The sequence below is a fragment of the Anopheles merus genome, chromosome 2L (assembly GCF_017562075.2).
Source record: "Anopheles merus strain MAF chromosome 2L, AmerM5.1, whole genome shotgun sequence".
Classification (NCBI taxonomy): Eukaryota; Metazoa; Arthropoda; class Insecta; order Diptera; family Culicidae; genus Anopheles; species Anopheles merus.
The window spans coordinates 54,039,912-54,067,671 of NC_054083.1; the positions used below are offsets into that span (position 1 = coordinate 54,039,912).

Consider the following 27,760-nt stretch of genomic DNA (forward strand, 5'->3'; position numbering starts at 1 on the left):
TCGAGTATGTTTAAATAATAACCATATTCGTTTGGAATCTATTATGTCCGATCGCTTAAGAGTAGTTTGCATGACTTAAGTGAAACTAGTGTTTTTTATCTAGTTATTCGCGTATTAAATCAAAGTTATTTACAATCTACACATACCTGATTGAAATTTCTCCAAAGATTTCGTGTGTTGAATATTTAGTTCTGGACTGTTTAATGGAGTACCTGAAACAAGTTATAAGTCTGGCTTTGAACATCTGTTATACAAACAAAGCACATATTAATGCCACATATTAAATTAAAGCATTTGGCATTTCACCCAGAGCGTGTTGATTTCGCAAATTTTAAGATTGGTATTATCACGAGAGTACCGCTTTGTAGTGTCAAATATTGGTTTTATATAGCCTACATTTAGGCGTATATGCTACACGAACGACAAGATGATTTCTAATATTTTTGTAGAATCGATTTCATTTGATACCGATATCATATCCATAAGGTAGTTGCCATTTAGAAATTATTTCATGCTTCTATTGGGAAGAAATTATTGACCAAACGTCAACCGAACCACTGTATTATGTTAAACATTGCACAGTTATCAAGCACAACGAATCTTAAAAAAGGCAATTTTAGTTTTTTGTCAATCAGAAGTCAGCAACGTTTTTCACATCACCATTCGCCGACTTAGCAACGGTATGCCGTTCGTTGTTGATTACTGTGAGAGAAGCTTGAAGATTCAATTGTTGAGAACCTGTCAACAGCTCTCCGAACATGCATAATTAATTTAAAACGGCAAATTTAAACTTTTGCTTAACGATCTGTCCACTGTATTGCTATGTCCAATGTGTCGGACGTCTTATATGACATCATATCAGAAGATTTTGTTTACACACTCACACATTGATGACTGAATTTCAAAATAAAACTCAAATATCTACCCCTCCTCTTCGATTCGTATCCCTCTAATTCGCTATGCAATTTCATACACGGGGAGTTAATGAAACACAAACACACACTGCTTCTTGCTATTCACAATTCTTACTCACGGCTCACTAGCTTTTGTAGAACTTTTCGTTCCATTATTCACAAATGACATTTGTTGACGATCATTACATGCCCACTAGCGCCGAACAGTAAATTACTGATTTGTGTAGGCCTTGTGCACCTGTTCATGCTTTTGTGGTTGGTTCACAGCCGTAAACTTGTCCTGATACTTGTTTCATAATCTGTACACATACCATGTATGATCACTGTTTCATAATTGCAAATCCAATAACATCATCTTTTATCCGTGATTGGTTTAGATTTCCCGATACATATCTAGTCGGGTATGGAATTCTGTATTTGATCATGCTTGGTAGTAGTGGTTTCAGGAGACCGCAAAATGGTAAAGGTAACGCTGTCCACCGCACGTAAACCGGCATCGATAACGTTTTCGACCTCTCTTCCTTATGAATTATACATCCTTAAACGAACTGTTTGGTGGTATGCTAATATGCAAATTAGTTTAAATAATTCAAGTTTTAAATATTCCTTTTTTGTGCGATATTGGTCCAGGTTACTGTTGATATAAATCAACTAACTGTCGCGGTTCGATGATTGTGTACATTGCAGCACGAATGGAGCACGAAAACACATTTAAAATTGATCAAGTTAGTCAATTTTTCCATTATAGAAGCATAGACAATTATAAATACAACAACTAACCGTAGAGAGTCTGTGCCACTGACTATTCTGCTACGTGATAAACCAACATTAGTGACCCTGTATACACGGTAGACATGGTGATCGGATCGTTTCGCAAAAGAAGATGAACAAGAACTACCTCGTAATGTCGTGCCGGAAACGATGAGATCTGTGTTTCACGATGCTGTGAATCAGCCTTGCTCGAGTATGTACGATCGTAGAAACACTGTGAGAACGAAACACAGCCGTGTGTGCAAAACCAGAGTAAATGTGTATTCTGGAATGCACAGTTCCGTTAATCACAGCAAATAGTTCGGTAGGAGCTATGGATTACTATGCATGCTATAGTACACTGATTCCGATGTCGTTGTGGTGCTCTGATGGACACGTTAATGTTATGCTTAGGAAATCACTTGCAACATAACTGGAATTAGTGGCTCGCACTTTCGCGTTCCACGGACGAAACACCGCACAGCACACTCTCGGCGGTATTGGACGGACGGTTTGAACTTTATCGTTCAAGCTGTAACGCGATACTGTGCGCGACTGGTTTCATCGTCGACATCATCGTCGTTGAGGCACGCCGATCGCGATGTGGTGCTAGATGGCACGGTCTCTCTGTGTTGAATGCTGCTGTTTGTTGTTGTCGCTCTACCACCATCCCATCCCTTCTTCGAGGCTCGTTACTCTGCTCCCCCAGTGGTTTGACCGATTCGGGTTCAGCTGGCTTAGGAAGGGATACAGCGTGCACAGAACGCGCGAGCCGCGCTCTATCGCGCACATTCACACAGGGTTACCAGTGATTGTTAATGACTTTGCAGTGGAGGCTTCGTCAAATTTTTGTACACCAATACATAAGCCACATATCACAGCATTACTATAGAAATGTTCTAGATAATACAAATGAACTTGGTTTGAACGGATGTTGTAAATGACTGGTACTTATTTGAGCCAAAACACTTCTAATATAATTTATAATATTATAAAGCTTTTTAGTTTAGTATAATCATCCAAAATAGTACTTATACACATCGTTTACATCCGGGTGTCTTTTTGTAATATCTATTTCAGCTTTTGGGATCGATTGTCGCTCTTCTGAAACAACCGAAAATGGCTAAATAGTTACTTGAATGTATGCACGACCTCCGTAAATGCGGCAGACTAGCGGGATCTGCTTGCTGGAGTTAAAAAGTTATGCTTTGGTCACAGTAATGCAGTGTCGACAAAGGCAAAAGAGCCTAGCTTAAAGAGCATGGTGTGATTGCCGTGATGATGTTAATTGAGTGGACGCACACACGCATGCAACATCAATACGCTGCAGTGCAGGGTTTAAACGCCAAAACGCCGAGAGCAGCAGTGTACTGGTTGCTGAGAATGGAATCTCTTCTCTCGGGTGCGCCACCCCGAACGGTCGAGCTTCGATCGTACGAACCTAACACACTTTTACGCATGTGTTTGAAATAATGGTAGACAATACTTTTAGCAGTTCCGTTGTGTGTTTGTTTTCATTTCCATTTCGTTTGACCGCTGACTTTGTTCAGGGTGTTTCGAAGGTTCCGTTTCGAAGGTGGGGTACATTGGGTTCGAGTGACAATAGAGCAGTACAACCAAACAGAGATGAGAAGTGGAGCCCCAGCACTTGATCATTCGTTCAAGCAAATGATTGATGCCGGAAAAGTGTATGAGGGAGGACAATGAAGATGAGCTAGTAGTATTGTGTTAATCAAGAAGGGTGTGGTCTAAAATTGAGTATTTAGACTCTGTGAGGTCATTGATGTTTGTGCTCAGCCGACCTAATAGATGGTCTAAGGTATCGAGGCATTGGCTCCGGAATGGTGGGACAGGTATCGAATTCCAACTGGGTTAAATTGCATAAAAATGCGTCTAAGAGGCGGCATAATAAAATTATGTGTAGCTAGTTTGTAACAACGCTGAACAATCCCACAGACAATCGATGCAGAAAAATTTTTACTTATTCGTTTAATCGGTCTTATCTTATATCGTATGCATAAATTAATTCACTATTTATATAAAGGTCCAAACCTTTGAAAAGAATCATCTCAATACGAGGGTATATAAAAAAACAAAAATTCTATCATTTTCGAATATATGTGTTTAAACATGTTCCTGTAGCAGTCTGGAATTTTGGAACAATCATCTGCCGCATTTATAAATTGCATACGCAATCAACCGTACCCGACTTACCCTGGATTCGGATCAATGAACAGCATGAACAGTAAATATAGGAAAGAGAGGGCACAAATGGGTCTGTATGACCAGTCAGAACATATACGCTTGACAACTTATGTAGGCCTTATTGAATTTTAAAAGCAAAAAAAATATGTTGTTCTACAGGTATGACAAAATAAATCAAATGATTTATTTTCTGGAATGCTTTGTTTCGATAAAAGATTAATTGAATTTAGAAAAAAGTTACATCAGGTCTGTTTTAAAAGGCCAGTTTTAATAACAAGTACTACTTAAACCTCACCACAGTTCCACGAACACGATCGTTTTCCATCTAAACTTTGCATTGTGCGTCGTTTTTTTTGTTGTTGTTATTGTTATTTTCGTCGCCATTCGTTACACTTCAATGCAGTTCAACTAGTTATGTGAATTGGCAACCATGTATCTGCGTATACTGCTACTCGCATTGACTCCCAGGTTGAGAGAAGTCCATTATGGAATTTTGTAACTTGAGGGCCATTGGGAGCAGCATAGCTAGCAGATTCTGATGTTAGATAAAGATAGAATGAAAAAATACCTTGAAAATCGATTTTGTTCATTCCGTTGTGTGCGTTTCATTCTTTACCCCGGATATCGGGAGTGTACTATTGAACTGCATGATTGTGATGTTCTGATCACTGAAAAGGGATGAGGACAGGGCCGGAACTATCGATTAACATACACAAAAGATCAACTTCCGCTTTTGCACCTGTGTTGGGTTGGGAGTTGGGTGTGCTCTATCTTTTATACAAGAAAAATGGTAACACAACTCTTTTTAGGTAAATGGTTAACAATTGATACATTATTCAAAGACTTGTTCAATATAAATATACTATAGAGGTATGTCATAATTTTAAAACTGAATCATACCAATCGTTTCTGTTTCTTTTCTATGTAAAAAAAGAACGTACGCACTCATTTTTTTCTTTTCTATATGAAAAAATAAGAACGAACGTACACACTCTTTTTTATAAATTCTAAAGTATTGATTTAAGGAGGCGACAGTATAACTCTAATGAACCTTTGTTTTTTCATGTTTCCAAGATTCAACTTGTTATCCTTGTCATTTGTTGTTAATCATTCTATTGACTCTGTTAATCATCACAAATTAGCTACTTTTAATCATGGATAGTTTTTGAGTAGCTTAGGCGACAATCCGAGTATTTCAAATAAATCAAAATGATCAAGATGATCTTCGTATCTTCACGTATGTTAAAAAAAAAATACTTTAAGTCTTTCAAATTTTTAGAAAGTAATATTTACTAATATTAATCTCCATTAGACGAATTAGGATTGAAGGAAGAGGCTTGGTTGTTTCCAAATGCTGTGGTATGTAGGTGTGTTTCATTTGCAAATTTCAGCCACCCTTTATAATGTTTTCATTGGTACGTTATGTTTGTGCTTTGAAGGGGACTCATAAACCATTGTTATTTTTTGTTTGTATCAAGTCGAAGAAACATGTTCGATTATGTATTACCTCCGAATTGTGGTATTATTCAGTCTGTTTTGCATTTGCTGCATACCAAGTTTACATTATATTAAATTATCCTAAAATTATTCATTGGCATTGTTACAGATATTATACTCTTTTAAATATAATATCTATATATTTATATATTTAATATATTTTAAATGTTATAATTAAAAACATTAAAATGAGTATTTTTTGACAGCCTGCAATTGTAATTTGCGTATATAGAACCATCCTTACTTTACATTTTAGACTGCTCGACGAAGTCAACACTTGATTAAAAGTGTTTTGCTGTATTTGTTTCCGCATATTATTGTTTATCTTGATAGATGATGTGAAAGTTTCTGTTGACTATTATGCATGCCTTACCCGTGCGTATGTCACTATTCGTCGCAAACGATTCACGTTGTGTTTTAGATTCAGGCTTCATTTGCTTCTGCGGACCTTTGCGGAATTCCTGATTGGTCTGCTGTGATTCCTGCTGACTCTGCATTCGGAGACGATCACGTTTCTTCACTTTATGCTTCCGTTCGATAGTATATTTTCCATTTCCAACGTGAGTCTGTGGTGTGAAGACATATTGGTGAAAAGATCGGTAGATGCATCGATCGCGATCGCCGTGTATGTCAGAAGTTGAGCCTAGGGCCACTGAGAAAGCACGTAGATCACCGCTGTTGTTTCTGGCATCATTTTGAAGGGTGGTGATGGTTTCATCTGTCGAAGTAGTCATCAATGGCGGTGAGAGGTTTGTAACAACTCGGTACAACGAAGGTGGCATGTAACGGTCCTCATCAAAAGCACGATAAACCTGATGGTCTGTGGTGTTTGAAGTTTTCGAGTTAGCTCCTGTGCTGAGATGGATCAGAATATTGTTGCCAATTCGCTTCAAAAATGCGACCGATCGATGCCTGGTTTGTTTCTTGCACGTATCACATTTAACATTTTCAAATGCACTATCTTTCGTGGCACTATAACTTGCACTATACTTCTTCTTCCCAACGCTCATGCAGTTGCAAGCTTCCAAGCGTTTTCGAAATGCATTATCTGACTCCGAAGTTATACACAACGGTGAAGGACATTTTAACTTCATATTTAGTGTTATGATTCAAATATTAGTATAAAAAATAACTAAAGTCAATTCCGTTCGACATTAACAGAGATACCGAAACAAAACAACACATGTAAACACAACATGAAAGTGTTACAACGAAGACAGCAAATGACGTACCGTACTGCTCGAAGGCCACACTTTCAATGAAATTGTGGCACAGTTTCTCTGTTTCGTGACACACTGTTGGCGACACTAATTCTTAAACTTAGGACCGTCTCTTCCATGATTGTTGTCTTCAGAGAGTAACGAAGGAGAAGCTCTGGGAAGCAGATTGTTTCCGTTTGTTCATAAGCATAAAACAATGCAGAACACCTAATTGTACCCAAGAACGACAAAACAATCGAAATTAATGGTAGTCGCTCTAGCTACAGTATTTTACTTTCTTTGTTTCTTTTTATCTCGCTCATATTATTTTCATGTATTACTGTATATTTATTCTCTCTCTTTATCTATCTCTATATCTCTCTGTCTCTCTCTCTATCTTTATCTCTCTCTTTCTCTCTATTGCTGTATTTCACTCTCCTTTTTTTGTAACGGATTTTATTCTCTCCGTTTTTTTAGTATTATTGCGCACAGACACCATAACAAAGCTGCTTGATCTGTCCTTCATTTCATAAGATGATACGCATGATCGGTCGAGCTTTGGTTTTGAACGAAAGCCATATTATCAAAAGACATGTATAAGTAGAAGAAACTGTGATTAAAGAGGAAATGTGTGTACTTCTGATATAATTCAATGGTACAATTGTTTTAAAATGATGTCACTTTTTAGAAAATAGCGCGATTTATATTTAAGTAACATGCATAGGTAATTATTTACCTGACATCACAGTATGTTGAACATGTGAGGCACTGTGAACGACACAAGAAAACTTAAAAACATGTTTACAAACCGATGAGCTTTCGTTCAAATTGTTTACCTCGAGGTTGATGAAAGATTTTGAAAACGTGAAGATTTTACACCATTATTAGTCCTAGAACCCCTTCTAAATCGCGTTGAATATTGTCGCACAAATGATAAAAGGGTTTCTTGCACACATTCACTTTCACCAAGGTCACTTCGTTTCGAGGAAGACTTTTTAAACTTATGTAGTTTACAAAATTTCAACATGGTGTTGTTGGTACAAAATGGTTGTGAATGGACGATCTCTTTCCAATCAGTAGCACTGCAATAATGAGACAACTAATAGAAATGGGCGTTAAGTTTCTCGAGCGGTCTTGCTTTTCTATCTATTTTTTGTTCGTAGTTGTACGCAACACATACAAACGTATTAACGAGTGACTGAACACATCATGTAGAGTACGGGATAACAGGCAAGCATCATATTTAATTGTAAAAATATAGCTTCATCATTACATTGTGAGAAAAATAGAGGTAAAAATATATTCTTCTCGTGTTTAATTTTGAATTAAATATAAAATTATACAGATTATTGGATTATATGAGCTACCTCCATAAAAAGCTTGTTGAACTGTTAGATGTAAATCGCGGTGTTCATTATATGATGTAGTTTTTAATTTGGGGTTTTCCAAGTTGAAAAATTCAACTACACTCAGTGTAGTTCTTTAAAAAAATAACTGTATTTTTAAGCGTTATGGAATAGCATACGCAAAGCATTTGAAACGCCAAAATGTATGCAATACGTAAAACACAGCGCACTGCCTGTGTCGATCTGTGATTTGCTACCAACCTGTTTCGCCTTTGGTATATAATAATTGTTACGAATCTTTATATGGCTTACGATGCAACACTACAATCACTCACATTATATGTTGGCTTAAAAGCTAACACAAGTTAAAAATATGACCAGACGGATGACAAAATACTGACTCGGTTCCGCGTAGTTTAGATTGATTTGTAAATATGTCCCAGCTCTCTGCGATATTTTGTAGTTTGTTACTTACATTGTGGTGATAGTTGTTATCAACTCGATCAAATCATTTTAGACTTTAGTTGCTTGAATCATTCTGATGTCATCTTATGCTATGTTTATTTTCTTTACATAAAGACTCAGCAAATAATGGTTTATTTTCTCTGTCATTGTCAGCTGTTGATACTCCGGTAAGCGAATAAAAAAATGAAAACTATACAAACTCACATGCACATATGCACACAAAATAATTCAGAGAAACATTTAGTATCACAAACACTTTATAATTCCAGCCGCTCTAAGTTAGTTCAGTTTGCTACATTGGCACTAAGGTTTAGATGAATTAAATTAGTGATAATACGGCTACATAAAAATATGTTCCAATGCTAGTTTCTCTTTGCATTGTTTGTAACTTGCTATAGGCTGGCGGAACTGCCAAACTGATAGAGCTTAATGTCAGTTCTAGCGTTTGCGCATTACGGTGTTTTCATTTCTTTCATTTACTTTGGCGTCATTATACACATAGACACAGGTTATTTTAACCGATAAAGCGTTACACCTGATTGAAATGATTCTGTTTATTTAAACATCAAATCGAGCATGCTTATTATTACGTTAGAAACAGTATGATTAATAATTTGAGCTGATTGGTCATACTATCTAACCAAAGACACATAATGTAATACATAACATAAGTGTCGTAAATATAAGATTTGAGTTTTTTCAATGTTTTAAATTTAAACTGTTAATGTTTCTCGATTATGACGTTCAAATCAAATTATAGCTTCGAAGAGTAAAAGTGCCTAAAACTATGCTGTGTATCAATTTATTTACATTACTATTTTCAACCTGGGATTCAAAGATCAATTTTTTTTTTATTTTTTCTGGGCTTTTTTATTATTATCTTCCATCCATGTTCCGGTGTTACGTTATATGGTACACCAAGAATCTCCTTGTTTTGTTCACACTATCTTCTTAAAACTAGTTAACAGATGATAAAATTTTCATGTCACAACAATTTATGCGCTATGCCATATTTTTACGTATGCAGGATAATGATACTATCATATGATTGTGCCAGGAGAAAGAAATTAACACTTTGTTGTATTTTGTGATGCTATGGAATACTATGTTGAACATATTGGAAATTGATAAACGTAATGATTGTTTGGGCTATTCCGAACGCAAGGATGTATAATTTATCACAATTATCGCACAATTAAGGATAAGGAAATATTTATGCCGAAATAAGTAAACTGAAAAGGTAATATAATTTAGATCAACTTGAAAGCATAGTACTGAGGCAAGTTATATTGACCAACATTAGTCCATGAGAATTAGTAACAAGAACCAAAATGAAAACATTGTAAACATTGAAATACTTTCCCTAATTCAGAACTGCAAAATCCAACATTGATTAACATTGTGAAAAGTAACAAAAACAAACGATAAGCACAAATGAAAAAGAAAACAAAAGCAGGTACATCAACAGCATCAAAAACAGGCCTTAAACAATGCTGTATGAAGGATAACAAACAGTGTTGGCTTTGCAAAATACTGTATTTAGCAAAACTCTACAGCTTTAATAGAGCTAACGGTAACTGAAAGATGTGTAATATTAACATTGAAGAATGTAACAATAATAGAAAACAATAATAAATAACAAAAATAACAACAAAACAATCCTCGTAAAAGATTGTTGCTCAACGATCATAATGTGTAGAATTCACCTTAACATTTTTGTAGAAACTTTTTCCTCAAAGTAAGTTTTATGAAAAACTGTTTTCGAACTGACAGGAACAATAATTGGTTTTTCATTTTTAATGTACTAAAAATGAAAAAGCAAAATGTTCGCTGTAGGTTGATGACCCTATCACGCGTAACTCATTGTAATAACACGAAACTTAACAAATTGTTCAGGCACCAAACTTAACGATGCAACAATTAGTAAAAGCCAACGAGAAACAAAACAATCACAAAACAAAATTGAATTTAAAAAATGGACATGAAGGTCAAAATACCCTACTCAACTATGCCGCTATACTTTTGTATGAAAATAAAAAGGCACACGTTAGCAAACGAAATGTAACAGCAGAACAGTCAATTGTTTGTAGTGCGATATAAAAAACGGTGAAATGATGCATTTGGGAACTGAAATACCAGTAATGGTTATGTTAATGCTGAATACCAACAGTTTATAATGTACGGAGAGTGGAAATATCCAACAGCGTGCAATCGTCCAGCGCCCAATGCGGTTTGTTGTATCTGCTTTATGTATCCATTGTTCAGCTTCCATGGTTCAGACTTGAAGTTTGTCGTCCTAGATAGAATCTCTTCATGTTATGATTTCTCTAACATCTTATTCATGGCAGATTCTGTTGTACACCAGTTGAGCTCAACAATTAAAGTATTTATTTTGTTGGAGCTAGCAGTTTACAGTTGATGATGCTGACGTCATATTTACGATTTATCAAAGTCTCTCTAGTCCAATCATAGAAATGTATTCTTCAGAAAAAATAGCACTCCATCGATGCAATCAGTGTTATCTTTACTCTCCTTTCAGTGTGATGATCTCCAATTGCAATAGCGGAATGCATTTTCATTTGTGAGTGAATAGCGTAAACGATTCTAAAATTGAAAAAAGGTTCCGTATCGTTATGATTAATTTCAATATATTTTCATTTTAGTAATGTTTATAAAAGCAATTTAAAGTAATTATGTCTGTGATGTCATGCAATATTGTTTCATGTTACAATCATCAGTGGTTTATGAAACTAAAAAAATAAATATCTTAATTAATTTTTCCAGAGCAAAGGAAACATATTTTACAGAAAGCGTGGTTTTAATATCAGGCAATATGGTATGCATTGAAAGTGAACTTGTTTTAGCAATTTTTTATACGATTTTGGGAAGAGCTAAAAACAGGTCCGTAATTTGCTCAAATCACGTTTTGGATCGCCTCCTTGGCGTAGGAGGCTGGATCACCCAATCGAGAGGCGAGATGGCACTTGAATAAGTCGGTCATTTATATCCAAAAGGACGTTTGGTAACATTTCTACTCTGGTTTCTGGACTAAATTTCGTTATGGAATGGAACATGTGTCATCTAATAGTCTAATAGACTGTCGAGTTACAGACTGACTGATACACTGACTCACGAATCATAGGCGCATTTTACAAGATCTACATTACCAAACTACAAGTTATAATATAGATAAATAATCCACACTTACCTCTTCCGTTGTTGTAGCCACAGGTGTTACAAGTTTAGTTTAACAGTTTTTATCACACATTACTGAATGAACAGAAAAATTCAGGCGATTGATATTCAACAACAATGTTTTAGCCAACACCACATTAATTGAAGCTTACATTTACAACTTTGAATTACATCACTGCAATATCACACATTTCGCGTTCTGTTAGAATCCTGGCTCGACCAGGTTTTGCGCCCTGAGTCGAGCCAGTGAAGACTGCGTTGCAAAGATTGGTACTTTATACGAAAGCAGATCTACACGGTTCGATGATACAAACGGTTATGGGTGATGTTTTCTACGTGTACGGGGTTTATATACGTTTAACTATACGCAACGCACACCCCTCCACCAATGTGCAGTTATTTCTGTTTGCGATGGTACCGGCATGGGAAAAATGATTTCACACCACCATTATCTTACTACCACTACGATGCAAACGCTCCTTGATGCCCAGATTTAAGACCCCTGTAAACCTTTTTTATTTTTTGTTTTGTTCATCACAAAAATGAGAGCATATCGCAACGTACTACGACGTTTTTCTGCATCAAAAGAAAACCAGATGAGTATTCTATTCATGCATTCCGTTCCCTTTACCCAATGCCAGGATAAAGAATATGGTGAGGTAAATTTCCTTTTAAGGGGGCTAAGAAACCACGGTAGGGCCGAATGATGCGTTATGCAGTTGATTTAAGAGGGGAATAGTTCCGAAGGGTCTTTTTATTTCCGACAAAATATCATAAAAAATCCTGGGAAAACTTTCCCCTACCTTAATTGATACAGTGTCTTCAACTACGACGACTGATACTACTAGCATACATACCCTATGTATTATAGTCATAGCCCATATGCTCGATTATAGTACTTGCTAGTCAAATTATACCGAATAACAAGTATAGAAGAACAAATAATATTTACAAAACTAACTATTAGTTATAACAAATAATTTTACTTATTTTATTTACTGTGTTAAACTTGCACATTGGTACGTGATTTAGAAACATGAATGTGCTAAAATGGGCTTTGATAGTTACGGGTGTTACTCTGTATTACTTGATATGTAGTGGTAGTAACCCCTCTTATGTGACAGGACGGTACAATCCCGGACTAGTTGATGCAGTTGGAAGACAATTGAACCATCCGCATTGTCCTTGCTTTCTTCCCTAGTTATGTGAATATAATGTACAAGGGAACGAAAACCAGTCACGGTAGATGTCTTGGTTTGTGGTGTTATGGGAAAAGGTAAATTTAAAGAAATAGGGGTTGCATACGGACCTCGGCTTGCACCACTTTTCGGCATTAGAAGGAAGAAAAAAAAAACAGCGAATTATACACCCCATAAGAAATGAAAAATGTGCCAAGGGTTTCAGCCATTTCCCAGCTATGCATCTTCGGCGCGCCGTTGAATTGAGCGAAAATTGCGTCGCAGCTGAAGTTGAGAAGACACAGAAAGGTAGCAACCAGCTGTTATAATACTTAAGAAAATCGAAAGCATGTCATCTTGTAGCGAAAACAGTGCACAAATAGGACGAAAAGGATGTCCTTTTGTGATGTTCTAGCAGACAATAGAACAACTTGCATTTAAAACCCGTTACAACGGCGCCCAAGATACCGTTCCATCCTCTGTTCTGTCATTGTGATAAGCGCCAGGTGATACCGGTTGCACGCAAAATTATCTATTTGCGTGCCATACTGTAAGCGTTGATTGCTATCGATGTATCCTACCTATACAATCGACTAATAGCAATAACAAAACTGACACATTGTTTTTACACAATGCAGTATTATATAAATGGTTATGCTTTTATTATTGTACACATATAGTTAAAATGTGTAAAATCTTGATTTAATTACAAAGTTTATGTTGCTGTTGACCGATGTGTATGAGTATACAGAGCATTTAAAAAACAAAACCATCGCAATCGATTTCTGCTGCCATTGAAAGGTTTCATTCCAGGCATGACTTGAGCGATACGTCACTTCAGTTGTAAGTTTGACGAACTGTAGGCTAGTTTGGAAGCGAGTGCGCTACGTACATTGTTCTTTAATTATAATACAATAGTTAAATGGACATTTATTTGCTGTGTGATTGTAACAACGTAAAAAAGGAAAACAGAGTTAATTCATTTGTTTGAACCCAGACGATCGTGAAAATGGCAAAACATACTATTACGTCTTTAGCATTTAAAATAATTATTGGAGTAGCTAGTATTATGCTTATGCTGCATTATGCACCCATTTCTGAAATACCTAGCATGTATGCAGTAGAGTGCTACCAAAGCTATCATGTATCGCACCATTCCAAATTGTACGACTTTGTGATGATGGCAGAAACTGCAAATAAGGTAATTTCAATTTAATCCAATCATTGGGCATTTATATTAAATTTTGTGTATTATTTTTGCATACTGAAGTGGATGAAATTCGTAACTTTCGTCGCTACTGACCACAAACCCATTGGAATCGGCAAAATATATAAGATTGTAATAGGTTTGTAATTTGTGTGTTTAAATGTTTACGCTGGTATGTGTTTAAACTTTTCTTTCCTTTTTATTCTTCAGACACAAATATATTTCTGCTTACTGTTGTTGAGCACCAGCATGGTCAATATGCTGCTTTGGAAACGATGAGTAAGGATAGCACACCGCAGTTTCGCATTGAAATACGCTTTACCGGTGATCTTTATGCACCATGCCAAAAACGACAACAAAGTGATTTCGATCCCCGACGTTTAGATCTATTTTCCTCGGATATATTGTCTAGTCTAAATTCATTGCTGCACGTCAAACGGTCTGAACCGTATGAAGTTTTAAAGGAAGCTAATTTAAACAACATAACGGCGATGGTAGAAAACTGCGTTTCTGTTCAACAGCAAGGTGCTAGCTTTTCTAATAGAATCAATTCAAATGGGTTAACTTTAAAAATATTGTTGTTACACGACTCATTGTTATTTCAGGTAATTATTGTTTTTGTTTTAAAATTGATAATGCTAGTGCGATAGTTTTCCAATTAAAACTACATATTGTGGTAGTTTTTAAAATGACAAGTAGATATCAAAGCAGACATTTAACATATTTGCAGACTAATCAATTTTATTCAACTTCAAAATCAAGCAGTAAATACCGATTGTCAAAATTATGATTTGGCTTTTTCTTTTTCAGAACACCATCGGAGTGTTGTATCGATACTCTTTAAGACGGCATCTCAGACGGTCCTTGGCTAACCTGGCGTACGTATTACCACACTTAGAGGAACAGGGATGTACCTTATCACCATCTGCGTGCTTAAACCACTGACCTTACAAAAATATACACACGTTTTGTGATTTAAATCCATTCTGCAAGTGGATTTTCGGTGGGTCGTTCATATCTTCGAATCATCGGTAGCATGGTTGTGTTGAAAAAACGTTGAAAATAATCAGTAAGTTGCTAAATCAGAAGTAGTAAAAAAGAGCAAATTAAAACTACCGTCGGATAGAGTAAACCAAATCTTTACCTTCATCATATCAGATAGGTCGAAGCCTCGAACATCTTTTAAAAGCGTGAGTATCATCAAAAGGGAAAGCGGCAACATGATGATCCACCGGTTGTGATCGCTCATTCTCAACTGTGAATAATCGGTGTGTAAGCACTACAAACAGGTCACATTTTGCACAATATCATGGTGTTCTGAAGCTTACGGAAATATCACGCTCTATCGAGTAGTTACATCAATACACAACGCATACAAAACAGATTTAATATTTAATGACGGCAATAATACCGATGTGGTGTAGCTGTTCTATCTGTAGTAGAATAAAAAAAAAAGTCCGTTCTAAAAACAGGACTAAGGCGTCATCCATTAATTACGTAACACTGCTTCTAGACGACCAACTTACCGCGACAAATTTTCGGCGCGCGCTTTTGCTAATAACTGATCTCAGTTTTAGAACAAAATCAAGGGCAACCGTGATTGTCGCGGGTTTGTGAAATGATCACAGAAACGCAGCCCTCGCGTTTCACGACAAAACAATCGAAGTTAGCCATACTTTTATTTTTTATTTTTTTATTTTACATAACTGCTGTCTGAATTGAATTCTTAACAACATACCTATTAACTAAACTTATTAAATATTTGCTCGGAGGATGGGTTGGAAGGATGGTAAGGAGAGGTGATGGTTAAACAGGTGTGCGCAGGAATTAAACAATCTCACAGCACGTAATAAAGGGTCATTTAAACCAACTGAAGTGCGTCGATTTGGAACAAATAAAGGAGCACGAGGGCGTAAGGAACGAATTGGAACATAGAAATGCAGGAATGAAAGAATGATATGTGAATCCACAGCATTAAGGCCGGGCTACATTGATCGTACTCTCTGGTGTAATTTCGATTTTCACTAGCGCATCTGGCGGCGGCTGACCGAAGCATTTTGCCAAACAATTTGGAGCCGCTCTAGAAAATATGTTATTTTTACATGTTTTTTACTTTAACTGGACTGGAAAAGCTTTGTAATTGATAGATAAACATATTGTGCAAGTATTTCAGCCATTTTCGCATAAAAAAACGATGAAAAAAGTACTTAATTTTGAGATCCGGTGCGACCGTTCCCTTGATGACCAAAATCAGCTTCCACCAGCCGCCGCCAGATGCGTTAGTGAAAATCAAAATTACACTTGCGAGTACGATCAATGTAGCCCGGCCTTTATATATGAGCAACAAACATTATTTGGGAAATGTGACGGCGTTTCTCCAATGAGTCCAGACCCAACAGCTGGCATCTTTGCTCATAGTCCGGTAGGGTATCTGACGTGAAGCCGGGCATTTTGCTGACAATATACCGAGTAAATGATCTCTGCACTCTTTCTATGCGATCAATCGATCAGTTTGTGCTAAAACGTAGACGGTTTGACAGATGGAAAGTGTCGCCAATGATTGTCGCGGACAGAGAAGCAGTTTAAAGGCCGGGAGACATTGTCCGTACTCGCTAGTGTAATTTTTGTGAACGTAGGCGCCATCTCGCGGCGGCGGGTCGAAGCTAGAGGCTGGTATAATTTATCTGTCAAAAAGCGTTTTGGGTCGAGGAGCCTATATGAGCCTAGGAGCCTCTACCCATTGATGGATAGAGGTTGGAAGATGGGGACTTTGTTGCAATTTATGGACGTTTATCAACATTTCAAACGGCATACAAGTAGCCTGGTCGAAACTTGATGAGACAACAAGTATGAATTATTTTGACACATACATTATATCGACATCTAGCTTGCGCTGTATAAATTAGAAATATAAATTAGATACTGATATGCCTCATAACGAGAAGGCTTATTTTCAATAACTCCAAGACCAACGAGCAGTCAACATTCGCATTTAGAATTTGTTGGCAGCATTTTCGATCCATAAAATTATGAACAATGATCAACTCTGACGAAAGAATAGCTAATTGCATTAACTTCATCTACGATTTGTTACATTAACACAAATTATTAATTACAAATTAATTACATAACAAATGTTAAACGTCTTCCCCATATAACAAATCGTAACGTTTGACGACACCTGCCCCTCTCCTTTCCCCATTAAGCGTTACGTAATTGATGGATGACGCCTAATGCGTTTTGATGTATGCATACCACTCTAACATATTTTGGCGCTCTCTCTCTCATTATTGTTTGCTTATCAGTAAAAGATAAGGCCATCGTACCAATGCACAGGTGTCACTCAGGGCGTGGATAGATTGCGACCTTTTGTTGCTCAGTAAGATAATGCGTTCGGAACGTGTATGTTAGTTGCGATACACAGTATTAAATGCGACCCAAAATGGTTAGAGAAATATCGTACATTTCCATCAAATCCCGTTCTAAACCAGTGATTTTTGTGCACTCGTTAGTATCAAATCGATTTACGCGAAAATATGGCGTATTGTCTCTTATTCTGTTGACAGCCCTCGGGCTGCTTTATTACCGACGAGTTTTGTTTGTAAGTATGCTTAACCACGCTCATCCCGACGAGTGTGTAAGTGATAGCTAAAAAAACAAATCAAATCAAAACACAGTTCTGTGACGATTTGCAGCAAAAGTACATCCATCAAACACTACCACTGTATCAGCGTTCCGTATCCTTAACGTTTGGAAATGAAAGCTGGTTACAAGGTGAAGATACAGGAGAACGTGATCGCTGGCTACCGATTGGTGAACCGAAAAAAAGGTTTAAAATATATTCAGCTTATTTTGATCCCCGGCTTGAGGTGGTTGGTGAGTATCGGTGTGTGGATCGCTCAGCAACCGAACATGACGTTGCTAACAGCGTTTTCAAACCTGCTTTAAGAGTCCTTCCCTACGCCAGATGGATTTCTTCCGTTCGGCAGTGTTCGTATCTTTGCAATATTGCCGTTTCACGTACAAAAAGGAGACATATTTTGCAATTTTAGGTAGGCTGCATGGTTCATTTACGTGACTTGTGCTATCAGTAACAAAATTTTGAAAAAAGGGTTACCTGTGACTAACACGAGTGTATCTGATTTCTTTTTTTTCCCTAATAAACGTGATAACACACATATCAACAGATCAGATAACACCTATGTAGCGCAACATCAAGCGGACCGGGTTGAAGCGGTTCATGAGCATTGGAAGATGGAATTTGCCGCCAGTTATGTGATATGCAAACTTGCCGGAAATATTACTAAACGCGAAGCCCGCCTACCGGACGAGGTAGCTTTAAGCTATCTTTCTGAGCCCAGCATGCGGGAAGCAACCAGCTTTGTTCGTATAAAGTAGGGTAATCAGTAGCATGGTAAAGTATAACAGCAGGAAAATCGCATTATCAAACCGCTTCGATGTTGCAGATACCCTACCACGGACCGACTTCTCCGATCTGCTCCCACCCGATCATTGGCTGTTTGCGTTGGTCCAATGCATCACGACTTTGCACATGCTCTTCGAGTGGTGGAATTCTTTGAATATTACCAAATGAATGGAGCAGAACGGTTCTACGTGTATAACAAATCGGCTACACCAGAAGTAGACACCGTGTTGCGACACTATCAAGCCTCTGGGCTGGTACAGGTTTTGGACTGGCATTTCGAAGGTAGGTTGTAGCAAATAGTACTACCTATTTAACTAGGAATTTCTCTATAAATGAAAAGTTAACTCCAAGATTTTACGTTCATAGGATACAAGTTCGAGAGCGAGCTGCGCTACGAAGGCATATTTGTGGCCCTAAATGATTGCTTTTATCGTGCTACAATTGCCGGAGGGTTTAAATACACAGCGATAGTCGATTTCGACGAACTGCTATTTCCGACCAGTGATAACGAAACGCTTCTGGAGTATTTGCAAACAAAAGACCGATACGATGTGCATTCGTTCAACTTCCAAGGTGTGTTTTTCTACGACATCTATTCGCCTGATTTCTCAAAGGTTCCACCGTGGGCAAACAATACTTACCTCTACACACAGGTGCGTAATGTGCGCACGAAAAACCCTCTTTTACATCACAACCGCAGCAAATATGTGCTGAAGGGTCGCAACGTCCTAGAAGCTGGTAATCATTTTGTCTGGAAGGCGGTAAGAGGTAAGAACCGTTATGGTTTAACGATCCCGTTCACAAAATGGTTTGAATTAAGCACGTTTTCATTAAAAATTATTACAGATACTCACGAATATGCCGTACCGGAAAATGAAGGACTTTTGATGCATTATCGCGATGGCAGCTTGGGATACGACTTTGAAAACGTTGTACTAGATAACCGAGTCCGGGAGCGGTTTGGAGATGCAATATGGCGAAGGGTGAATGCGCAGTGTGCACTTATCTTTCCTGAGACGACTATGTGTCCCCTAGGAGAACACTATACCCGAACTGCATCAGTTCGATAAAACGGCAAATGCATTACAAGTGATTTTTGAGAGCTTTATTTGACTTATAAATTACCTTATGCCTAAAATGCTACGTACTGGAGGACATAGGTGGGCTTAGAAGATCGATGGTAGTTGGAAATGAAGAAAAACACACCATCCCTGGCCAGAGAGACTGTGTCATTGTTCATTTTCTTGCCCTGTGTTTTAGTTTTACCGTGTTATTCCCTCAGCATCCAGCGTTGATAGAAGGATCTGATAATTCCGAAGATGCTACCGTTGGCTTCTGTTGTCCCATGCAAGCCGTCTTTGCGCGAGGCTGTTGAATTTATTCCGTATCCTGAGTCATTCTATTGCTACCGTTACCAAGCGTTATGCGTTTGGAGTTTTGTTCTCTGACTCGGTACTTTCAACGCTTTCAACAATTCCGTCTTTATCCTTTGGTACATCAGATGTAGAGGATCTATTGTCTGATTTGGCACGCGTATCGCTATCGTCGTCAATAGTTCGTTCGGATTCCTGACCCAAGGAAACTCTATTGCTCTGAATGTTATCACGATCCATCAGATAGCTGGTGTCCCCTAGTGACGCTGGCCGCGGACGTCCACCATAGGCAACGCTAGTAAAGGAGAAAGTAATATTGCTCTGCTTTTAATGGTTAGGAAATAGGGACATCTTTAATTTAGGGGGGTGGGGAACTACTAAAGCATCAAGCGATACCATCGCAAAGACTCGTATTCTCCATGACCTAATGGCAATGAAAACGGATACATTACATAGCGTTTCATTTGTATGGAAGCAATCTACGTCGGTTTGATAATTTGGTTTGTCCTGGCACGCAGTATAAAAGTTCGTTTATCAATTACGATACGCATACGAACTGATTGGAAAATTAAACATATTCATAAAAATGCATTCGCATGCTCTGCATAATCATTTAAGTGTAATTTACACTACCAGAGGAAAAGTAGCGTTATCACAAGGAAAGGTGTCTTTCATAGCGCTACCATTTTCTTCCGATAATTCCTTTCCGTTATGCTGCTTTGCTAAATGACAAGCTTATCAGGTGTGGTGGTGCAAGTGTTTAGCCGCTGCTGCAAAAATCTATCATTTAGGACTATGTGATTGTGAAACGATGTGCGGGGGTTGTGAAATGCTGTGTATATGCTGATTGAATAAGATTATGATTTGAAATAGTTTTATTGAAGAGGTAGTGTTATTGCTACAGAGCAAACAATATAAATTACTGCTCATATTTGTTATTTGAAGTAATGGTATTTGATACAAACAGCTCATACTTGTTATTTATATTTAGATTGTTTATTGTGTAATTTTTATTGTTTGTGCTATAAAAATAACATAAATTATTGGTTCTTCGAAGTAAATGTGGAGATTAAAAGTGCACTACTTGTTGTTTAATCTTACCTTTTATACTTAAAACATATTTCAGTTTGCTATTTTACTAACGAAAGTGCATTGAATCAAGAAAATACGAATTGAAGATGTTATCTTTCCACCAATACAATAAAACAGTATGTGTCATGAGTTTTGCTATTCTGATATTCTATGTTATGGTTAGTTGCATGTAGTTGCTCCAACTGATTCACATCGATCCTGTATTAGTTCCATGCCAAGCATTTTAACGACCTAAGACAGATACTACATACCTTTGTTGCCGGTGATCTGTTTCTCGACGATTATCGCTACCGCGATTGGTCCCGTACTCATGGGCAGTAGCACTACCTCCTCCTCCTGAATATTGTCCTGGAGCGCTATGAGCCTCACCGTAAGATCCATGAGTGTTAATATTTACCCCAACATGGCCACTGCTCACACCATGGCTACCACTGCCGGAGCCCGTTGTTCCGCTACTAGCGTAATGCCAGCTACCAGCAGAATTGGAGGGTCTTTGAGCACCTGCCCCACTACCATAACTTCCTGCACTGGGCCCCGGGGAGTTGTGTACAGCGTAAGAACTGCCTTGATTTGTGTGGCCGTGAGCAACTGTTTCTGGGTGGCGATTTTTACAACAGTTTTGCGTATAGTCCGATGGCTCATAATCGGGGCGATCCGATCCAGTGTATTGATGTTGATGATGTGCAGGTGCTACGGGACGATAGTTGGCAGGATTCGCATGATCTGCAGGACGTTGATCGTGACCGTTGTGTTGATCTCCGTAGCCTGATTCCGACGCTTGATGTGAGTGGGCATGGTGTGATGCATGTGCAGACAAGGGGGATGAAGGTGATGATAGTGGTGGTTGTGATGGAGAAGATGGACGACTTGCAAAATAATAACCACGTCCAGAATTATCAAAACCAGAAATTCCTCTGAGGGTTGAAGGAGGATGGGTGTCGATAAAAGTATATATTTATACATGTATATTCAATTAAACATCTGCAACCAATGGATGTTAGTGCATCAAATGTTAGGGTTCTATGTTTTGTTTTACTCTAGAATTTTCACACAAGTTTTTTTTTTCTAAATATACACAACATATATATGATTCTATGTATAACAAATATATGCCAACTATAATATTGCTTCTAACGTACCTATCTGTGCAGAAAATTAGTTGCCTCAATATTGAACAACATAATACTAACTTGTTAGCATTCAACCAACTATTCCCATTGCATTTGCTAATAGTTTAACGCTATAGCCTATATACAACGAACAAACATTAACAAGCAGCATAGTTTTAGGAATGATGAATGCATAGAATGGTATTGTGTATTGTACAAACTTAAATGATGCATGATTGAATAAGAACAAACTTGTTAGGTGTCCTCGAAAATGTTACATTGATAAATGGGTTGAAACACAGTCTCTTTCGTTGACAGTTAATAAAACACGAAATATTAAATATCTTATTATGTTTCTCAATTTTTCTTGATGTATTCATTGAATTTGCAAACAGGAGGGATAATTTCATTGGCTCATTTCATCGGAACGGATGAGATTTCGTTACTATGATTTACATAAAGTTGTCCAAACAATGCTATTGACTTTTTTTATTGTTTGTAATATGAAAAACTAGTTAGTTAATAAAATTACGCATTATGTTTTGTAATATTTGTGTTGACATGCCTAAAAAAGCAGTGTTGTTTATGCTTAAAACACGCCTAAACAAAGAACAGTATTTAATGTTGTTAATCGGTCTACACCAGAATAAATGTACAGTTTTTAAAATGCGTAACAGAAAAATGCATATATTTACACAAACCACAATTATAAACAAAGAAACTCATAAAGCCATGTTGACGTTAATGCACTAATAAATAAAGTTCATTGAATTTGGAATTAAGCATGCTGGTTTACAAAGCACAAGTTATTATAATACCTCGAGTGAAGGTATAAAGCGACTAATAATAATTATAATAATTATAATAAGGATTGTAGCTGTATGTGGGGTAGTACCTGTATGTTTGATCCCAAGGTCGGAAATTCTTCTGGTCGTACTGTCCACCGTAGCTCATACGATCGTCATAGATACCTTGATTGCCATACATTCGATCTGAATGGGAGTGCAAGCACAGAAAACGCAATTACTTATTGCATTTCTATTGGATTTCAAAAATGGTATTACCCCTGTTGTTCATTCCAATAGGACTACCTCCACCACGTTGTGTCATGTAGTACTCGTAATGAGGATCGAGATTATCGTATCCGTTGCCACGATAACCATAGCCGCGCATCATTTCCGGATAGTACGGCATTCGACTGACGCCTCCATCATAGTAGCCGGCTCGCATTGCCATGGCTGGGTAACCATACCCATATCCTCGATCATCCGGACGATTCATATAGCGATCATATTCGTATCTGAAAGAGAAATATATCACATTCTTATGCATGAGTTGGTGGTGAACTGGTTAAAACATAAAGTGTTGGTTGTGGTCGGTTGTGGGGCCGGTCTGGTGGTACAGTCGTCAACTCGTACGACGTAACAACATGCCCGTCATGGATTCAAGTCCCGAATAGACCGTGCCCCCATACGTAGGACTGACTATCCTACTATGGTAACAATAAGTCACTGAAAACCAAGCTCTCTTCACTAGTGGGTACTTGGCAGGCCTTGACCGTCAGCGGTTGTTGTGCCAAAGAAGAAGAAGAGAAGTTGGTTGTGGTCATTCAAAATGGGTCAATACGATTTCATCATCGTTTAAATTGTTAACTTCACCATCAGTATTTATTGTTAATTGTTATCTTTGTTTAACCATCAGTAAATCAGACATCTTTACGCACACTAATTCTGTCACTTCACTTCTACCGGCTTGAGGAAAACTTTTCCGTGCATTCAAGTTATGGATGGATGAAAGTGTCTCAATTAGAATTGCCTACCATTAATCCCTTTAACTTACCCCATATACGGAGACTGTCGATATGATCCTGAGTACGATGCGTGCATTCCTGCACCCCGGTAACGATCATCAAAGCTTTCCGGACGATAGTACCAGTTTCGGTCATCTTCTATTGGACCCATACCACTGTAGTATCCTGTAATACCCGTAGGGCGTCCATAGCTGCGCATATCGCGTTCATATCCTGGCCCACAATTTGAACAGTGCCTTCTTGAGTTGTAGTCATCTCTGGCACTTCGATAAAGGCTACCGAGAGATGTAGTGGGCAATGGTGGCGGAGCGTTGATGAGCTTTGCTGACGTAACAGTACTTTCGGCGGCCAGGTTGGCACGTGCTAGATGCACTACCAGTAGAAATAGTGCTCCTGTAAGCTACCGTTTATGATGAAAAAATGGTGATGAATACATAAGAACGATCTATTCAAAATTCTACAGCAAATAATTTGCCACTAAAATTATCAATTTAATATTCGTATGACCTTCTCGTAATTACAAACCAATCTTTTTTTTCTTTTTTGTGTTTTAAATTATACTTAGAGTCAAAGAGATGTGGCCATGATAAAATAGTCAAATTGGGCAATTGAAAATTAAAATACACCCACATGCAAGCACTCCCGCAACCATGGGCAAAGTAATATAACGTTTCACTCATTAATGATGTCCAGTCACTATTGACGTATCACCCCACATATAATCCCTAGTGCCCGTGCTAGGTCCACATCCGTCCATATGAATTTATGCATGGTTAATAAAGCGTATCATGCGTGCACGAGCATGTTTACGTAAGTTTGACAAAAAACAACGAGCATGTGCTTTTTTCTCCTCACAGCCTAGTTCTACTCCATTCTAAACGATCAACGACATGAATGGTCTCGCAGAACATTTGAATGTTAAAGTTGGAATAACAAAGTAAAATGAATTCGTTCCGTTGGCGTAAAATCTGGCGTAAGAGTAGCAGATTTTGTTTGATGTAATATGTAGTGAATGAAATTACGATATTACGAGTCCAAAACCTTACAACAAATGGGTCATTTTTTGTTTTCGTGGGTAAAGGTGAAGTGGATGAGAAGGTTCATCATATATGTATGTTGTCATATAAATAGTTTTGTGTCGACTGTATTATTTTATTGCCATGCACTTCACTTACGGCTGTTCCGAACTTGCCACGAAAGGAGTCACAATTTCTCTCTCGTCATTATATTGTATGGTATTACAACATCCAATAGCTTATTTTGAACAATCGGACACTGGCACAAAACGATCCCATGTAAGCTTACAGCAATAATCGTGGAAATTGTATTGAAAATAATAGATTTCACGCTCCATTTACTCTATTACACACCATTCGCGAAATGACAATTGACAAATACGGAAATAGTGTCTGTTCTAGTGTAGTGCGGGCTGGATGAAGCACACAAAATCATGGAGACATACTTAAGTACAACTTTGACGTACACTTTAAAACACTACTTTAACGACAGTGAAACAACGATATCACATCTCTTGTAGTGAGCACCAACAATATATTTGATATTATATTTGAACAATATATGAATTACACGTTTCTAGATTAATGTTATTCGTTTTTCAGTTTCGAGAAATATTTCACAAACTTACCTTGAACATGTTGTTGATTTCAGTGGAAAATATTTAAAGTAACGTAGTTTGTTTTATCAGTCGGTACCAAATCTTCGCTTGATATTTTCTCAATTTCCACGCGATTCAGTATCATTTGGGAACTATAATTTTCACAAGACCCGTTCACGGCCACGCGACTGAATGAATTTGCGAAGAAACCTAGATGGTGTGGGAATTTTTTGCGAAATACTTTGTCACACAAAACTTGGCTCTTCAAGTACACTAACCGTTCCCAGGTAACATAACGCACAAAACTCAAACACTTCACGCTGAGACAGGCACATAACAAAAGTCTGGCTTCACCAAATGTCCACCACAGCCGACGATCGACAGTGGAATCGAGCAAGAACTTTCCTGGACAAACCATTTTATATAATACCCTCTTAATTCGAGTCCATCATCATCACCCCACACACTAGTCTGGTGGAAAGCCGACGGATGGGGGGTGAGGTGGGGGGATTTTTAAGCAAAAAGCAAACCTTTTTCTCGCGATACACTTTTTAACCCTGTTCCCTATCTACCTTTTGTCACGTTCTCTACCCGCCAGTAGCACCAGTAGAGAGAAGTGTTTATGTTTTGTTTCATCTCACTGAACAATGCCATTTGTGCCTGAAATGTGTGGCATGTTAGAGAGAGAGACAGAGAGAGAGAGAGAGAGATAGACATATACAGATAGAAAGATAAAGAGAAGGAGAGAGACAGAGAGAGAGATAGAGAGAGAGGGAGAGATATGTCCACCTTATTTAGCTGGTTTGTGTTATCCCTTATAATTACATTCCAACATACATCACATAAATAGTTGTGGCCATAAGCTAGTAGACCGTATTCAAAAAATAGTTCTACCCTCTGTGTGTAGCGTGTGTATGAAAAAGGTAGAAAAAGAGGAAGAGAAGAAGGATCATTGTGCCAAGTTCACAGACCGCAACTACTAACCCTTGCCGGAATGAGCCGCATATTGCCCTCGAGCATGTAAAATCCAGTCAATGATTATCATTCTCCGATGATCGCAACGCCGTCGTCCAGTCGTATAGTCAAATGCAACGGTGACGACCTCTCCGCGTTCTATCCGGTTGCGCATAGACGCGTGAAAATCAACACGCCACCGCATGGGTTGCGGGTGGAACTGCCGCAGTGTGTTTAGCTTATTGCGGTCATTTGCATTTTCACTTCGTCATATTCGTTTTTCATCGTATTCTGTGGGTGTACTACCGCCACGTCAGGTAATCATCAGGTACGCTGCCTCTGAGAGGGAGCCTCGAAAGCACTGTACAATGTCATCCCCCCAAACCTGTACGAGCAATGTCCGACAGAGGATGTGAAGCCTACCGTGTCACACACCGTAGTAAACTGCGGTTGTTGAACTACAGTTCAGAAAACCATCTTTTCTTTATCACCATTTACTTAACCAACTCTTGCTTTGTCACATAATACGAGTCACGCAAAATTTTGGAATATATTTCATGGCATTTTTTTTTCGCACACAAAATGCAGAGTCTTCCTCGTTGCGTAGCGTACTAAGCATTGATGCGTTCCTTGAATTTAAATAAATGTCAGTCCTTATGCTATGCGCTATAGTGTTGGGTAAATCTGATCCAGATTCATGAATCTGAATGAATATTTGAAATGATTCAATGAATCTGAATCTCGATTGGAAAGATAAAGAATCTCAAACATTCATGAATCTCAAAAGATCTCTAAAGATTCTTGTATGTTGAAAGATTAATGACTCTGAAGGGATTCATAAATCTCTAATAATTCAAAGAGCTTGAGCTTTTAACTATTCTGCTTGATGTATGAATCGTGAACGTAACTATCTATGTGGTCATGACAGCCTATACAGGCTTTCGAAACTTCTTGGCAAGTACCACGCAGTCAGATAGTTAGGGAGACGGTCCATGCTATGGGGAGGCTTGAACCCATGACGGGGATGTTTTAGGTAGGAATTCAATATTTTGAAAATAATACAGTTTTTAGAGATTCATGATTCCTTGGAGATTCATAGTTAGAATATTAGAGATTCATATTTATGTAGAATATTTAGATATTCATGAATCTTTTGAAATTCATGTATCGTTTAAGATTCGACTCGAGAAATCAACGAAAGATTCATGAAACCCAACACTAATGCGCTATGATGTTACTGAAACCACTGGTTTCTAAACGCTAATTTGTGGAACCCTTTTTATCGAGTTGTACACCAATACACTGCATACTAGTGTTTCCAATTGAACTGTTTCACTGTTTAATCCAATTTGATGATTGTAAAAATTAATATTGCCAAATATCATGTTGTTGATATTGAACCGGAAGCGTTTGGCTGAAAGCTCA

The 27,760-nt window shown here is 37.8% G+C and overlaps 4 protein-coding genes and 2 long non-coding RNA genes across 11 annotated transcripts in view; 2 read left to right on the top strand and 4 right to left on the bottom strand.

The window, feature by feature from the left end:
• The window catches only part of LOC121594351, a 32,515-nt gene extending 25,192 nt beyond the window's left edge, over nucleotides 1-7,323 (bottom strand). Inside the window, exon 1 of the mRNA XM_041917524.1 lies at nucleotides 7,302-7,323. Within this exon, the coding sequence (XP_041773458.1) occupies nucleotides 7,302-7,308 (7 nt within the window). The 5' untranslated portion in view covers nucleotides 7,309-7,323. The remainder of the gene's footprint in view (nucleotides 1-7,301) is intronic.
• A 3,085-nt stretch (nucleotides 7,324-10,408) lies between these two features.
• LOC121594353 lies at nucleotides 10,409-12,213 on the bottom strand. The gene is made up of 2 exons (XR_006004940.1): nucleotides 11,585-12,213; nucleotides 10,409-10,980 (listed from the first exon to the last, which is right to left on the bottom strand). It is a non-coding gene; the product is annotated as an uncharacterized LOC121594353 (long non-coding RNA).
• Nucleotides 12,214-13,377: 1,164 nt separating this feature from the next.
• LOC121594409 lies at nucleotides 13,378-14,901 on the top strand. Of its 2 annotated transcripts, none has more exons than XM_041917611.1 (4): nucleotides 13,378-13,950; nucleotides 14,020-14,095; nucleotides 14,167-14,561; nucleotides 14,767-14,901. In XM_041917611.1, exons 1-4 carry the CDS (start codon nucleotides 13,759-13,761, stop codon nucleotides 14,899-14,901), a joined length of 798 nt encoding a protein of 265 aa, XP_041773545.1. In that variant the 5' UTR covers nucleotides 13,378-13,758. The 2 variants fall into 2 exon arrangements, with proteins under 2 accessions (XP_041773545.1, XP_041773546.1); XM_041917612.1 differs by having other exon boundaries at nucleotides 14,167-14,481; nucleotides 14,767-14,856.
• Nucleotides 14,902-14,941: 40 nt separating this feature from the next.
• On the bottom strand, nucleotides 14,942-15,372 carry LOC121594410. Its single transcript, XR_006004968.1, has 3 exons — nucleotides 15,285-15,372; nucleotides 15,101-15,211; nucleotides 14,942-15,033 (listed from the first exon to the last, which is right to left on the bottom strand). It is a non-coding gene; the product is annotated as an uncharacterized LOC121594410 (long non-coding RNA).
• A 739-nt stretch (nucleotides 15,373-16,111) lies between these two features.
• LOC121592969 (beta-1,4-galactosyltransferase galt-1) lies at nucleotides 16,112-19,484 on the top strand. 2 transcript variants are annotated; one of them, XM_041914945.1, is made up of 7 exons: nucleotides 16,112-17,557; nucleotides 17,634-17,832; nucleotides 17,906-18,008; nucleotides 18,144-18,350; nucleotides 18,423-18,664; nucleotides 18,749-19,150; nucleotides 19,229-19,484. In XM_041914945.1, exons 1-7 carry the CDS (start codon nucleotides 17,387-17,389, stop codon nucleotides 19,450-19,452), a joined length of 1,548 nt encoding a protein of 515 aa, XP_041770879.1. In that variant the 5' UTR covers nucleotides 16,112-17,386; the 3' UTR covers nucleotides 19,453-19,484. The 2 variants fall into 2 exon arrangements, with proteins under 2 accessions (XP_041770879.1, XP_041770880.1); XM_041914946.1 differs by having other exon boundaries at nucleotides 17,652-17,832.
• On the bottom strand, nucleotides 19,473-25,792 carry LOC121592967 (hornerin). Of its 4 annotated transcripts, none has more exons than XM_041914942.1 (6): nucleotides 25,412-25,792; nucleotides 23,796-24,166; nucleotides 23,021-23,256; nucleotides 22,852-22,948; nucleotides 21,099-21,713; nucleotides 19,473-20,050 (listed from the first exon to the last, which is right to left on the bottom strand). In XM_041914942.1, the coding sequence occupies exons 1-6, from the start codon at nucleotides 25,418-25,420 to the stop codon at nucleotides 19,804-19,806; spliced, it is 1,575 nt and encodes a 524-aa protein (XP_041770876.1). In that variant the 5' UTR covers nucleotides 25,421-25,792; the 3' UTR covers nucleotides 19,473-19,803. The 4 variants fall into 4 exon arrangements, with proteins under 4 accessions (XP_041770876.1, XP_041770875.1, XP_041770878.1 ...); XM_041914941.1 differs by having other exon boundaries at nucleotides 21,099-21,761; XM_041914943.1 differs by having other exon boundaries at nucleotides 19,914-20,076; nucleotides 21,099-21,761.
• Between the last annotated feature and the right edge of the window lie 1,968 nt (nucleotides 25,793-27,760).